The sequence below is a fragment of the Neovison vison genome, chromosome 3 (assembly GCF_020171115.1).
Source record: "Neovison vison isolate M4711 chromosome 3, ASM_NN_V1, whole genome shotgun sequence".
Taxonomy (NCBI): Eukaryota; Metazoa; Chordata; class Mammalia; order Carnivora; family Mustelidae; genus Neogale; species Neogale vison.
In genome coordinates, this window is record NC_058093.1 from 147,899,395 (window position 1) to 147,913,783 (window position 14,389).

At 52.4% G+C, this 14,389-nt stretch overlaps 1 protein-coding gene across 3 annotated transcripts in view; it reads left to right on the plus strand.

Annotated features, from left to right (window-relative positions):
* Nucleotides 1-14,389, plus strand: part of MYO5B (myosin VB) — a 333,183-nt gene that overhangs the window by 251,942 nt on the left and 66,852 nt on the right. For all 3 annotated transcript variants that reach the window (XM_044243014.1, XM_044243013.1, XM_044243015.1), the window contains exons 17-18: nt 237-323; nt 12,497-12,608. In XM_044243014.1, coding sequence (XP_044098949.1) covers nt 237-323; nt 12,497-12,608 — 199 coding nt within the window. The remainder of the gene's footprint in view (nt 1-236; nt 324-12,496; nt 12,609-14,389) is intronic.

Below are 14,389 nucleotides of genomic sequence, written 5' to 3' on the forward strand. Positions count from 1 at the left end.
ACGCCACAAAGACGATGACGTATCCCAGCTGAGAACACGAATGCGCACAGGACCGGGGTGCTGATACGGCTCGCGCACCTGCCAGTCATTGCCTTTTAGTCAGTGCTTGGCCCCCGACCTTGTGCTCGAGGTGCATGATGGTCTGTGTCTCCGCGCAGGAAGAAGTCGTCTGTCCCTCTCCAGTTCCATTTCTTTGCCAGCACGGCCACTCACAGCTTGTCTTACTGTGTTTGCAGCTTTGACCCAAAGAGAGCGGTGCAGCAGCTCCGGGCGTGCGGGGTGCTGGAGACCATCCGAATCAGTGCGGCCGGCTACCCGTCCAGGTAACGCCCTCCTGGGGCAACCGGAGCCTGGCTCCCCAGGGAACCTGTTTACACGCTGTCAGCCAGAGACCCATCCTGCGTGAGGGCCCACGCAGGATCTGACAGAGGGGAGAACGTCCTTTTGGCCTGAGAAGCCTGGAAGTCCACGGCGGCATCCTCCGGGGAAGCTTTTCCCATTTCAGATTGGCACTGGTCTGGGCGAGGAGCCAGCTAGAGCTGCAAAGGGGATTTCTCCTTTACTCGCACCTTGTGCCCTTTACTTTTTTTTTTTTTAAATACACCTATTCCCTGTCAGAACCATTTTGACGTGCACTGTTTGGTGGTAAGTATGTTCGTATTTGTGCACTCATCTCCAGAACTCTTTTCATCTTGCAAGACTGAAACTCTGTGCCCATTAAACACTAAATCCCCATTTCCGTCCCCCTCCAACGGCTGGCAGCCATCATTCTACTTGGTCTCTGTTTTTGACGACGCTGCAGCCCTCGTCTGTGTGGAATCCTACAGTGGTGGGGACCAGCTTCTTTCACTTAGTCTGGTGTCTTTAAGGCTCCCCCATGTAGCATGGCTCAGAATTTCCTTCCTTTCTGAGGTTGAATACTATTCCATTGTACATGTAGACAGCTTTTTGTTTATCTGTCCGTTTGTTAATGGACCCCTAGACCTTTTAAAATAGAATCAAATCCATGATGGAACGTATAGTCTTTTTTTTTTTTTTAAAGATTTTATTTATTCATTTGACAGAGATCACAAGTAGGCAGAGAGAGAGGAGGAAGCAGGCTCCCCGCTGAGCAGAGAGCCCGATGTGGGGCTCGATCTCAGGACCCTGGGATCATGACCTGAGCCGAAAGCAGAGGCTTTAACCCACTGAGCCACCCAGGTGCCCCAGAACGTATAGTTTTGAATTTAAAACCACTGTCAAGATCTAACTTGCACTGCAGATGAGTCCTCGAGCTACCTAGAGCCTGTTGAAGCCATGTCAGTCCTGGATCCTTTCTAGAGGCTTGCCTGCAGTAGGAGGGAGGTGTGGATGGTGACCCGCGAGCTCTCGTGAGGTTGTACCGCGTACCAGCATCTCACAGTCTAGGCATCTTCTGCCGTGAGCTGGAGCTGAGCTGAGCTGAGCTGAGCAGAGCCAGTGTAGCAGCCCCTGTTCTTGGAAGCCCTGTGTGTGCCAGGAGGTGGAGGGAGCCGGAAACGGGGAGGCAGATGAGTGGGCCAGGCCTCCCTCCGGCCTCCCTGCCATCTCCAGCGGGAGCTTGGCCACTGCAGTGGAGGAATGCCTTCCTAGCAGCAGGTAGTGACCGCGAAACAACGTAACCGTCAACAGCTCCCAAATGCTAGACCTGGGAAGGGACTTAGTGATGGAATTAGGAGTTTGCATTTGACCCGAAGGGTACAAGAACTACCACTGATCTGGAACCTCCAGGCAGCTTTTCGACACCCAGCAGGTTGGAGCATCCTTCCCAACAGTGCGCTCTGGCCCCAGAGGAAGACTCTTCAGTTTGCTTTGAACCATGTCTCTCCCAGCTTAGAAGAAAGACAGGGAGTGTCCTGGGCTCCATCTCCTTTTCCCACCCTCGGGTCTGAACACAGATCGCTGACGGCTCCATGAAGGAGGTGAGCCCTGCTTGCCCTTCTCAGGCAAGGGCTCTGCCTGCCTTCTCTTTGCCCTGCGGGGCCCAGCACCAGTGTTTTGACTGAGGGGACGGGTTCAGGCCATGGGCGCAGCAGGTGTGTCTGGAGTTGGAGGCACTGTGGTCTAGCACATCGGATCAACCCTCCGTGGCTGCTCCAGACACAGCGCTCAGATCAGATGTGGTTCATACAACTTACAAGTGTGGCAAGGGCCTTAGGGAGCTGCCTGGCCGCTGCTTTATAAAGCGTGCTCCCCAGCAGCCAGGCTCTGCTCCTGCTCTGGCTCACCTATCTGTTAGCCTCCCCACAAAAGGGTCTTTAGTCTGTCATCTTCAGTCCGCTGGTTCTCAGAACCGCTTTGCAGCCGTCAGTGGGTCAGGAAATCACCGTAATGGGTCACGACCGGCATCTTGTTTATTTAGTGAAATGACCCAGGATGGAAGATTGAAGATGGCAATTTGCAGTAGGAAGGGTATTGGAGTGTGACCTCCCTTCAGCTTTATATATAGACATGGGTGCGTCATGGTGGGAACACGCTTCTGCTGATGAGGCCCACGGAAGGAAGCGAACTGCTCAAGGTCGCTGTGGTGGAGTGAGGACTTAGAGCCCCCCTTCCTCTGCCCAGCTGTGTGCTTGTTGCCGTGCACCCGACTGCTCGCGTTGGTGAGAGGCGCCATCCACACGGGGATCGGGGGCTGAATAGCAACGGTAGGCTTTTCTGCATGCTCCCAGAACTGGGCCCAGACCTGAGGCTTGGAATAAGACTGCACCCTGCCGGCTCCGGCCGGTACATGGAGGCGCAGACTGCCCAATGGTGCGAGGCCTAGGCCAGAACCGGAGGAGCCTGTGGTTGAACCCTTGGCCTTTGGATTCTGGCGTGGCTTGTGCGGAGAGCTTCAGCCTCCTTGGCTGGGCGACCTCAAACGAGTCTATCTCCAAGCCTGGGTTCCCTTATCACTGAGTACTTCCATCACAGGTGGTCATAGTGAAGTAAGGCTTCTAAAGTCCCCCACTCCGTGCTAGGCACTTAAACATTCCATAATGTGTTTATCACTCACTTAGATACAAGCAAGAACCTGCATCCTTATGGATACAGTTACGGGGTTAAACAGGCCTTTACCAGAAATGTTTAGCTTTATTTTTGTGAAAACCTGTTGTGTCTGGTCACCTCAAAAGTGCTTTCCAGAGTTCTCCAAGGAATTGAAAAGGTTGGTCTAAGAATTACTAAGATGCCCCACGTTCAGCTGTTGAGGGTCCTTGTGCAAGAACCTCGGGGATCATGGGTCCTCGCAGCCACACCTGTGCTGCGCAGCACAGAGACTCCGGGTGAGCGGAGGAGCCCAGGTGCTCCTCTCTCTCTCTCACTCTAACTGATGCTGCTGGGGGGCGTGGCAGGCAGGAGGCATGAACATTGGGACCATGCCACGCCAGGGGAGAGGAAAGGAGGGAAGCATGGGAAAAATGAGCTATTCTAGGGCAGCTGAGACCCTGGGGCTCCATCCCGGGATGTAAGGAGCTCCTGTTTATCGAGAACTTTGAACACAATGAGTTGTTTGATAGACAGGTGCTTTGCAGAGGGTGTGAACCTCTTGTCTTGGAGATCATCAAGCAAAAGCCAGGAGCCGGGGTCTGATGCAATGAGCTCTAGACTGTGCTTCTGGGAAGGGTCCCTGGGCCTCTCTGTCACCTCAGACTCACCCACCCGACTTGCTTGCAGCCTCGCTGTGCAATCAGTAACTGCACGTCCTACCCACGTTCCTGCCAGTTTGTTGCTATGGTACAGAATCCTCTGTCGGAGGAAGTGGAAGAGGAAGGGGGACAGGATTTCCCTCCCATGGTGTTCCCTGAGCTGCTATAGAATGAAAAAGTCTTGCCTGCCTCCATGTCTCCTCTCCTGTTAACCCGGCCACCTGCTCCACTCCTTCCCTGTGGAGCTTCTGGCTCTGTGCCGATGGCCGGGAGGGAATCAAGGATCTAAGTCATGACCTCAGCCTATCAGGAGTTCACAGTCCAGGAGAAGGGATAAAAACCTAAAACAGAACAGCATAGAATTAGGCCAAGTCTGGAAGGCAATGTGGCTTCCTGGAGGAGGTGAGGTTTGAGATGGGCCTCAAAGCGGGGGAGGAGGCTTTGGGTGGACGAGGAGGCAGCGGGCAGATTCTACCAGCCCGGAAGCAGCTCCACGTGCAGGCACAGAAGGGACGATAACGTCTCCCGCCCAGCAATCTGGGAAGAGACCTTCTCTGCCAGTCAGTTTTCATTCGATCTTCCTGTTCCGTCTCCTAGTTGTAGCGGGCCAGACTGACTTGTGTCCTCATTCAGACCTCCTCTGCCTTGGCTGCCGAGAGAGCACACTGCCTCGAGGTCCTTAGACCTACATAGGAAACAGCCTTTCCTGCCGTGCGTTCCACCTGACTCCATCACCGCCAGCAAAGCTGACGCGTCCGCAGACTCCATGTCCTGGGGGGCAGCCGATGAGTGTCCTTCTGCCGCCCTGATCGATTCACCCCTCTTTCTAGCACCTAATCACAAGGGCATCTATACCTTTTGTTTTCATAATTGCAAGTATTGTGGCGAGTGTAAGGAGGGAAGGGAAAAAAACCCTGGTATTTTCTGCTCCACAGAAAATGTTACCTACTGCTATGATTTACACATTTGGGCTTAGGTCCAGAGTGCTGCCTTACCTCTGCTGTCTTAGCAGATTTTGCTGAGGCCTCAGAGGGAGGATTCCCTCCCCAAATGGCCATTTGAAGTGTTCTCTTTCGGAAAGAGGCGACACAGTTTTATGGCACTTTTGTAGGTGTTGTGGTAGAGCTGAATCCTCCATATTGTTTCATTTTGATGCGAATCCCCTCTCCCAGAGCCACACACCCAGGGTGGCCTTTCTTTGAAAGCTGAGCAGTGGGGAGAGGGCTGGGAGCAGAACTACCTTGCCCATGATCTTGTGACACATTGCCCGTCTGCACGGAGGGAGCTCACCGCTTGAACCTCTCCCTTACTGCTTTGTCCCAGAGGCTGGGGTGTCTGCTGTATCTGGGGATAAACCAGACAAGGTGGTACAGCTACTCTGTACCCACCAAGGTGTTAGCTTTTGAAGCTAACAAAAGCGTAACCTCAGAATGTAGAGCCGAGCACCCATTTTGTTAGCCTGACTTTGGGAGACCTGTGGGAGCCCTTATGGGCCTGAGCAGGCTGGGGGCTCATCTCAGAAAGAATTCGCCTCCATGGTGCTAGGACTCCAGACAGCAACGTGACTTCACTTGATTTAGCTTGTTAAGTAACACGATTTTGCAGAGCTATTGCCCAACGAAACTCGAGTGGCTTGAGGAGGCGGGACTACCACTCAGAACATCTTTCTACATTTCTCCAACTTAAGTGGCCAAAGGGCACATGCCAACTCTTTCCAGGGAAGAAGATGGCAAAGAGGAAGAATGCATGGCCCGGGATCCCAGGGACTCACGATGAAATGTCTGGAGGCCGCTTCCCCGGGAACCCATACAGAGGCCAACCCTTTGCAGCCGAGATTTCAGGCCAGGTTTCTGTATCCAGTCTCTGATGCCCTAGGCGCAGGACACTTAGCCCCATTCTGAAGCGAACACGTGCCCAGTGCCCCCCAAGCACGGCCAGCCCGGGAGGACGCACACAGATTGGCGGGCCAGCGGCAGCTCTCTGGAGACCCCTCGTCGCACTGTCAGGCTCTATGCTTGTCTGTTTTTATCTGCCTAAGAATTGTGGCTCTCTGTGAGTCTGATTGAAAATGAAAATGTATCATTCCATTTGAAATGCGCTGCAGTAGCTAAGAACTATGGCCGTTAGCACACACAGAAATCACCGTGCTGAATGCGGTGTCTGGGAAAGGCCGCTGGGCCACCATGACTGTCCCCATCACCCGGCTCCCGGCTGCACCCCTGCCCTGTGTTCTGTGCCTGTGCCATGCTCGGTCTCCCGTGGGGGGTGGGGGGCAGGGGGGTGTGTTCAACGCAGCTTTGTGTCCCCGAGGATTTGTGAAGCAAACTCCATTTAACCACAACACACATGTTGTAGGAGGATGACTTGAGTATGCAAGGTTTATATGTAAAAACTAAACGCCTAAATCTTCCGTGCTCTCCTCTTTACCTCAGTAAAACTCAACAGCACAGTCCGAAAAGACTTATCACTTGCCAGCCTCCATCCCTCGGCTGCCACGCAGACAAAACACAGGACCGTAGAAGGAGGGTGGAGTCTGGAGAAGTTGCTCAGTCCACCTGCCCATTTAGTCAGGACTAAAGACCCATCATCAATTGCCTTGTTGTTAAAAACCCCACCAAGCCAGTAACGCAGAGCTTACTTTGGAGCACAATCGTTCTTGCCCCGTGACCTCACAGCCCTTCATCGTGGCTCTTGTGCCCGAGGGCGGCGCGCTCTCCCTCGGGCTGGAGTCTGTCCCGGGGTCCTCGGCGGGGCCGCTCGTCCCAGCCCGCAGGCAGCTGGCCTGCACACGTGCCCTGTCTTGCAGCCCTCCATTGGAGGAGACTGTGGGCCGCGGGTCAGCTGCAGCCCCGTGGCTGTCCCTGGGCAGTGCCAACACGGAGGATTTCTGCTCCTCACTTTGTAACTCGGTCCCAGCTCCGAGCCAGTGGGGAAGAATTAGGTTTCCCTCCCTCGGCAGCAAAGCTTCGCGACCTTCAGACCGGGGCCACCTCTGACTCTGAGGCTGTGTTTCCCAGGACGTACGTGGGGACAGCAGGGAAGACAAGTAGAGGCTAATCAGCAGTGCTGTGAATGGTGGGCACACACCCTGCCGCGTTTGCACTGGGAACCCCTCCGCGGGATCGGTGACGAGTCCAGGTTTCATGCACTGCCTGACAAAGGCCCTCCCCAAATCTCATTTGCTATCACACTGACTTTTAAAAAATGAGATATAATTTATGTACGATAAACATATTCTTTTAAAGTAGGCAGTCCTAGAGTGGTTTTCATTGTGTTCCCAGCATCGTACAACCATGACTACCAATTGCAGACTGTTTTATCACCCGGGAGGGAAACCCTGTTCCTGTTAGTGGTCACGGCCTCTTTCCCTCTTCTCCCAGCCCTGGCAACCACGGACTTTCTCTCTTTCTATAAATTTGTCTACTCTGGACATTTCAAACCAGTGGAAGCCTATGATAAGTGGCTTTTTGTGTTATCCCAGTTTTAACACGTACCAAAACTTTATTTTTTTATGTTGCCCAATACCATCCTGTTGCGAGGATACACTGGGTTTTATCCATCAATCGATGGACATTTGGGTTATTTCCGCTTTGGGGCAGGTATGAATCATGCTGTTCTGAAGATCCATGTGTGTATTTTTGTGTGAACATGCATTTTTCTTTCTCTTGATGACGTATCTGGGAGTGGGAATGCCGGCTGGCATGGTAACTCTGTTTACCCTTTTGAGGACCTGCCAGACAGTTACTCCCGTGGTTGCACCATTTTATGTTTCTACCAGCAATGGATGTGGTTTCTTGTTTCTATACATTCTTGCCAACATTTGTTATTGTCTGTTTCGTTAGAGCCATTCTAGAGGGTGTCAAGTGGTATCCCATTTTGATTTTGGTTGTATTTCCTGGATGATTAATGATGTTGCGCGTCTTTTTGTGGGCTTGTTGGCTATTTGTATATCCTCTTTGAAGAAATATATTCAGTTTTGGTGTTTTTTTTTGTCCATTTTTTTAACCAGGTTATTTGTCGCTTTGGTGCTATAGGAGTTTTTTATATTTTCGAGATACTAGTTGCTTATCGGATAGATTGCAAGCATGCTTGCTGTTTTCATCCTCGTGATAATCTGACCCACCATCCTGAAGGGTTCTTCCTGGGGACTCTTAGAGTTTGTTTTTCCAGCCAATCCTGCATGAGGGAATCTATTCGAGAGAAGGGAAATACACAGTGCAATCACTTTGACTGTTCTCCATCTGTTCACAGCCATCCACTGAGGACCGCTCAGGGAGGCATGTTCTCTAGAATGTTCCTACATGCAGATGGTTACGTCCATTATGGGGCTCTAGATAGCAACTTAGTCAACTGGAACATCACCCTACTGTGTTTGTTCCACACTCAACAGCAGCTGTGTTCACCACATGCTGTCTCGAGCCTGAGGAGCTTGTTGTAAGGAAGCACCTTTCCGACCTTGCCTCTGCCTCTGATCTCCCCATTCTCACCAGGAGCGATCCTAGGCCCTGGGCTTTTACCCCACACCCAGCTGTGACTACTCTGCCAGATGGGCACATCTCCCTAGCTGGCCGGGGGCATGCAGGCCTTGTTTCCACAGGAAACATGGCACTGAAGTCCAGGACATTCGGCCAAGCCCCTTGCCTGGGAGTCCAAATCCAGGGAGAGTGGCGCTGAGTGCCTTCTGTCCCTGGGGCCGCTGGGACTCCATGTAGCCCAGGGCCGAGGCCACAGCTGGGGCCTGTAACAGACTAAGAATGGGACCTCTTCTCCCACTGTTAATGTGATACGGAACGGAGAAGCAGCCAGGCCTAGGACAGGCTTAAAAGACCTGTCCAGGCCAGTGAGTCACACAGCCATAGTGTAAGTGGGAGAGGACCTGTCCAGGGCCACCTGAGGAGGGTGGAAAGCACGAACAGAAGCAGCGGACTTCGACGATGGAGGACGATGGCAGGCATGCTTGGTTGGTCTCAAGATGGCGGTTTTCTGGGCTAGAACGATATTCGGTAGGGAACATTCTGCAGATGTTTGCAAACATGTTTGCGTATCCCAAGGAATGGTGTGGTGAGGAATGGTCTGAAGAGGCTCTTTGTCCGTTGGAGCACAAAAGGATCGTCCTCCTCCAAAGCCAATAGTGTCCTTTTTTAGAAACACTAGTAGAACGAAAAGGTCCAACATTGGGATTCCAACCTCTTTACTGGTCAGGAAAACACCCATTCTTTTAAAATGTAAGTAACTATGTAGGAAGAAACCATGTTAGGGGCTGAGAGGTTAAAAATATATCCTAGCCCAGCCAGAGGAGGCTAGAGCCGAGCGGAGAAGCTAACACATGTACGAAAGCTAGCTTTTAGAGAAGGTATAAAGCTCTGTATCCCACAGGGAAACGGGAATCATTAAAATGCTCCGGGAGGGAGAGATTTGTGGTCATGGGTTTTTTCAGGGGAAATCCTGGACACGTTGTGGCCCTATAGAGGGGTCTTCCCCAATTTTTACATGGCCACAAAAAATCTCCATCCAGATATCCCTACCAAATCAGGAAGTTTTATGAAGAAATTCAGTTTTTTTGAAAAACAGTCACAAACTCTGATTAGCTTCACTTGGGAGGTTTTTCTTCACAAGTGATGGGGCCTTTCCTGCAAGGCCTTTCTCTCTAAATGCACAGAGGCCCACAGAAAAGAGAATCTCCATTTGATTCTGGGCCCTCAGCTGAAGGACACTCCATGCTGGCCGTGTGCTCCTTGGGTGGCTCGAGAGGGAGAGCCCGCCCCAGGCCCTGCAGCGGATGGCTTGGCTTCTGCCGCTGCCTTCCTCCTGCCTCAGTACTACCTGGGAGGAGTGAAGCCTTTGTAAGAAAAGGGGCAGGGATCAGGCAGAAAGGGAGGGTCACTTGGGGGGGGGGGGAAGAGCTTCTAAGCACTCCACATGCATGAACTCCTCAGCCCCCACCATGCAGGAGGTACTTCGTGAGGTAGGGGGTGGTCTCTCCATTTCAGAGAGCTCCACCTGGGACGAGTCCAAGACTTGCCTGAGGTCACAGGGCCGGGCCGTGTCGGAGGAGGCCTGCGTGCTTCTGTACCCCAAGCTTGTTCTGGACCTGCCTGGATGTGTGCTGTCGCATCTCCCTACTGACTTGTTTCCTTGAGCCCGTAACCTCCCTGAGTTCTGGAACTGTCAGCAGTAAGAAGTCTTCAAATTAGAACCATTTAAGGTTTTTAGCCCAGCTAAATGCTGCTCTGATTATTTCCCCCGGAGAAATTGCAAACTCGTTGGGAGAAATAAGACAAGTACACAAATAACTATTGCAGGGAGGGGAGGTGCCCTCGGAAAGTCACCCAGAAAGTGCTGAGCGGCCTTTGGGGGAGAGCCCACGCCTTCCTGAGCGGGCGGGAACAGTGGCTTGGTGGAGCCACTGGTGGACGGCTGGGTGTGAGGACCGAGAAGACTTGGACCCTGCAAAGCCCTTGATCAGTGTCCGGCATTCTGTTTGCCTCTTACCTGAAGTGGAAGTATCAGTGGAGAGAATGGCCTGTGTTTAAGGCTCGGGGGTTGGGGCCGAAAGAGCTCTGGAGAAACCCGGTAGCCTTCCCATGCCTTAAAAACAGAACGCACAGCTGATGTGTGGCTTATCACCTCTGGCTCTGCTCCCAAGCCCCCAAAATTAAGACGGTCCAACCTCGGGAGTTTTCTTGACATTTATCGCACATGACTGGAATAATGGAAGCAGCCTTCAGCTGGGCAGATAACCTTCAATGTTTCCATTTCCTAAAGCCACCTATTAGAGATGGCCCGGAATTCAGTGGGTGTGGTTCATAGTCTCCCCACAACTGGAGGGGCAGGAAGCCACAGGAGCACAGTGGGTAAAGGGACTCTTTCCCAGGCCATGGAACAGAGGCCTTGGGGGCTCCCAGCGCTTCTCGACCCTCCTCCTGAAGGTGCCTGAGCACATCACGGGGAGCCTGGGAGCAGGACCATGTAATGCCCAGTCAGCTCTGAGCAGAGTAGAGGCTGCCATTATCTGTGTGACAGGATTAATTAAAAGGTAAGAAGCATAGAAACGAAGGATATGAGTGGTCCCCAGGGTCTGAGGGGAGAATGGGGAATGACTGATAATGGGCCTGGGAGCTTGGTGGGGGATTATGAGAATATTCTGGAATGCAGTACTCGGTATGGTTGCATGACTTTAGAGATATACTAAAGTCTGTTTTCCAGATTAAAAGTAAATTTTATGGTATGTGAGTTATCTCAGTAAAGCTGGTTAGAAAAGAAAGCATAACTTCTAAACAACCATCTTACACAGTGGAAAAAAGTGAGAATGCTTTTTGTCACTTGCTCTTATGCTCCCCACTCTGACACCCATCGCTAGGTTAGAAATTTCCACCAAACCAAGGGAAGTGGTCACCGAGGTGGCGGAGAGGCAGGAGCTCAGTCTGGGCAGGGCACTGAGAATGGCCTGGGAGGGAAGGGGGACCCGAGGCCCACACTGGCAGGTGGTTGTGGAGCGCAAGGAGAGGCAGTCTGGAAGAACCAGCCTCCCGGGCACGTGGTGTGCCCCCCCCCAAGGACTACCTAATATTCCCCAGTGCTTAGTTTTTTGGATGAAATTTCTAGAGGACCCCCCCCCCCCTTAAAGGCAAACGTGCTCCGGGAGAAGGGGTTCAATCCATTTACTCCCAGTTAGTACTTTAGAATGAGAGACCGTCACTCTGCGAGGCCCCAGGTGATGGTAAGTGGTAGATGCACAACCTTGAAGCAGCATCTCACTGGTTTTTCAGTGGGCAACGAGGACTGCACGTGGGCCTGGGGACAGGCTGTGTGCCGCACCTCCTGGTGCTTCCAAAGGGGTGAGCGGGGGCTGATGGGGCACCTCTGCTGAGGACGCAGAATGGGGTGAGGGGAGGGCTGGAGGGCCGGCTTCCCCGTCACAGGGGTCTGGATTGGGAGCTGAGGCTCCGCAGAGCAGCATAGCACAGGAACAGAATGTGCGCTGACCTGAGGCGGTTGTGAGCTTCCCCCGACCCCAGGTCAGGAGCCAAAAGAGAGAGCGTGAACATCTGTATGAAGGGAAAGGGGCTGGACCCCCTTTCTAGAACTAGAAGTAGTTCACTCATTGAAAAGCTTGCATTTGTTTAAGCAGAGCTCTCCTCACAGGCCAAGGGACAGGCCTAAGGCCCTCTGGAAGATTCCCTTCTGGAACCTACCAGAGCACACTTACTGAAAGGTAGTGGGACTAGACGAGCTCTTCAATTTTTATTTATTTTTGGATGTGAGTTGCTGAACATCTCCTTCACAGCAGGCTCATATTTCTCTAATGAATGGGGGGACTCCTAAGGGAAATAACTTTGGGGAGAAAAAGGGTTCCTTCTAAGGTATGCCAGACTGTGTGAACAGCGTTGTTGCTTAGGGTTAGAATATAGCTTTTTATCAGCTAATGTTTACTTTTCTGCACTTTTTGAAGTTTTCAATGAGAAATATTAATGTCGTAAGACAAAACCAACATTTAAAAACCAGGCTGCCTTCCCGGCAAGTTTCCTCCTCCAGCAGGGTAGTGGAGTGCCCCCGCATCTGCATGGGCAGAAGCCCTCTAAGTTGTTCTGCCTCTGGTCAGTCCTTCCAGAGCGATCTGCAGAAGCCTCCCTTTCTCTCTTCCACTCGTGATCGTGTAATTCCGCCACACACTGAAATTCTCAGAGGGACTGAAGGAAGACGAGGCCCTGGAATGTTTTATGCTGCTCTGAGAACAGCTTTGTGCCAGGAGTTGTGACCCCATGGGGCGGGCATGGTCTGTGGCGGCCCAAGGCCCTTGTGTGGCTGAGAGGCAGGACACGTGCCTGATGCACCTGCTTTCCCTCCAGGTGGGCTTACCATGACTTCTTCAACCGGTATCGAGTGCTGGTCAAGAAGAGAGAGCTCGCCAACACAGACAAAAAGGCCATCTGCAGGTCTGTCCTGGAGAACCTCATCAAGGTGAGCTAGGCTTGCCCCTGGAGGCTTACCCGGAATGCCCAGAGAACTGGGAAGTGGGGGCTTAACGGCGTGCTCTGGTCTTCATCCTTCCTCTTAAAAATGTTTGAGATGTTCGTCTGTTTCCCAACATCAGCAACTGTAAAAGAGAAGTTCCTTCATGTGTATAGAGTACTTCCTACCTTTTTTCACATCTCTGCACATGTAGAAAATAAAAAATGTTTGCACAACCCCTTGGGGTTTGCTGCTGGCCCAGGACTCTGGCTTCTCCAGAGCCCGAGGCTCTGTAGATCTGCCCGCCGTGCCCCTGCCCACACCACGCAGCTGCCCAGGGGCTCCAGTCTTAGCCCAGGCACAGCTCTCCTCAGCGGTTGGGAAAACAGGTGCACGTCTCATATCTTCTCACTGCCTAACTGGCCTCAGACCTTCCCCCAGATGCTTGTTGTAAATAAGGCAAAGGCTGCAGTTACAACAACCTGAACTCAAACCTGAGTCTTGATTCTGGAGCTCCTTTGTGGACTCCTGGCGGGACAGATCTGAAATACCAGCTCCACCGTATTCCGGGGTTGCCGCAGGGCATGGCCCGGGTGGTCTCAGTGAAGGGTACAACAAACTCCTTCCCTTTCAGAAGGTAGTGTAACGGAGAGAACTACATCCAAAACATGGCCAATTCCCAGTACAGCTCACCCACAGACAATGTGGGCATTAGGGGTACCGCTTCTCCCATCTCACCGCAGTAGAAAATCCGCGTATACCTTAGGGCTTCCTGAGACTGAACTACCGGAAGCCTGGGGCATGGTGCCCTGTTTGGAGACACGTAGATCCTTTATTGCCAAGGACAATCCTTGTGTTAATGCCCCCAGCCCCTAGCTGGAAGCACCGAGCCCTACACACAAGGAAGGTTTGTAGAATGGATGAACTAAGTGAATTCCCTAATGAAAAATTACATGAACGTGTGCTGTTTCCTTCCCCTCTTCTGTTGGTCTGCCTAGGTACTTCCCTCCTTCCCAGCTGGGCTCTTAGCATGTCTTCTGGTCTGTGAAGCCGGTTCTGACCTCCCAGGTGGAGTTTGTGACCCCTACCTTTATGGGCCAACAGTGCTCACTCTGTGCTATCACTGCATCTGTCCCCTTGTCTTGCAATCAAGAGTTTGTCGTTTCCCTGGACTGGGAACCCTGAAATGGCAGGGATCCTGTTGTCCGTGTGTTCCTGGTGCCATTACTGGCTCTCACAGGGGCTATGCGTTCATGCTGGTGGCTCCGTGGGAGACACGCTAGGTGGGCCCTCATGACTGTCGCCTGACAGTAGTGGCTCGTGGTTATGAAGCACCCAGGAGTCACTTTCCTGACTGCTTCACGTACCTGCCTCAGCTAATCCTCACGGCGCCGCATGAGGAAGATACAGGCATCATTTCCCCCATTTTACAGACGAGGGAACTAAGGAGGAAAATGCTGGTAAAGATTGCTCAAGGTGTTACACGTACACGGACTCAACACACACACCCCCTCAAACTACTCTGGGTCGCCGTGCCCCTTGAGCCAGTCTAAGCGATGAATGTCACCGCACGTAATTATCCTTTCTGGAGAAGGACTCAGGATCAGTGCTTCAGGACTTCTCCACAGACCTTATATCTCATCTGTTTCCCCCGCTCCTTTTCAGGGCCATGTCTCCTAGTCACCAGTGCTGCTATGGTGAAGCCACACCGCAGCCTAGAAGGGCCCCTGCCAGCCCCAAGCAAGTGCCAGTGCCTTTTAGAATACAGTTGTTAGGAAAGAAGCCGGTGG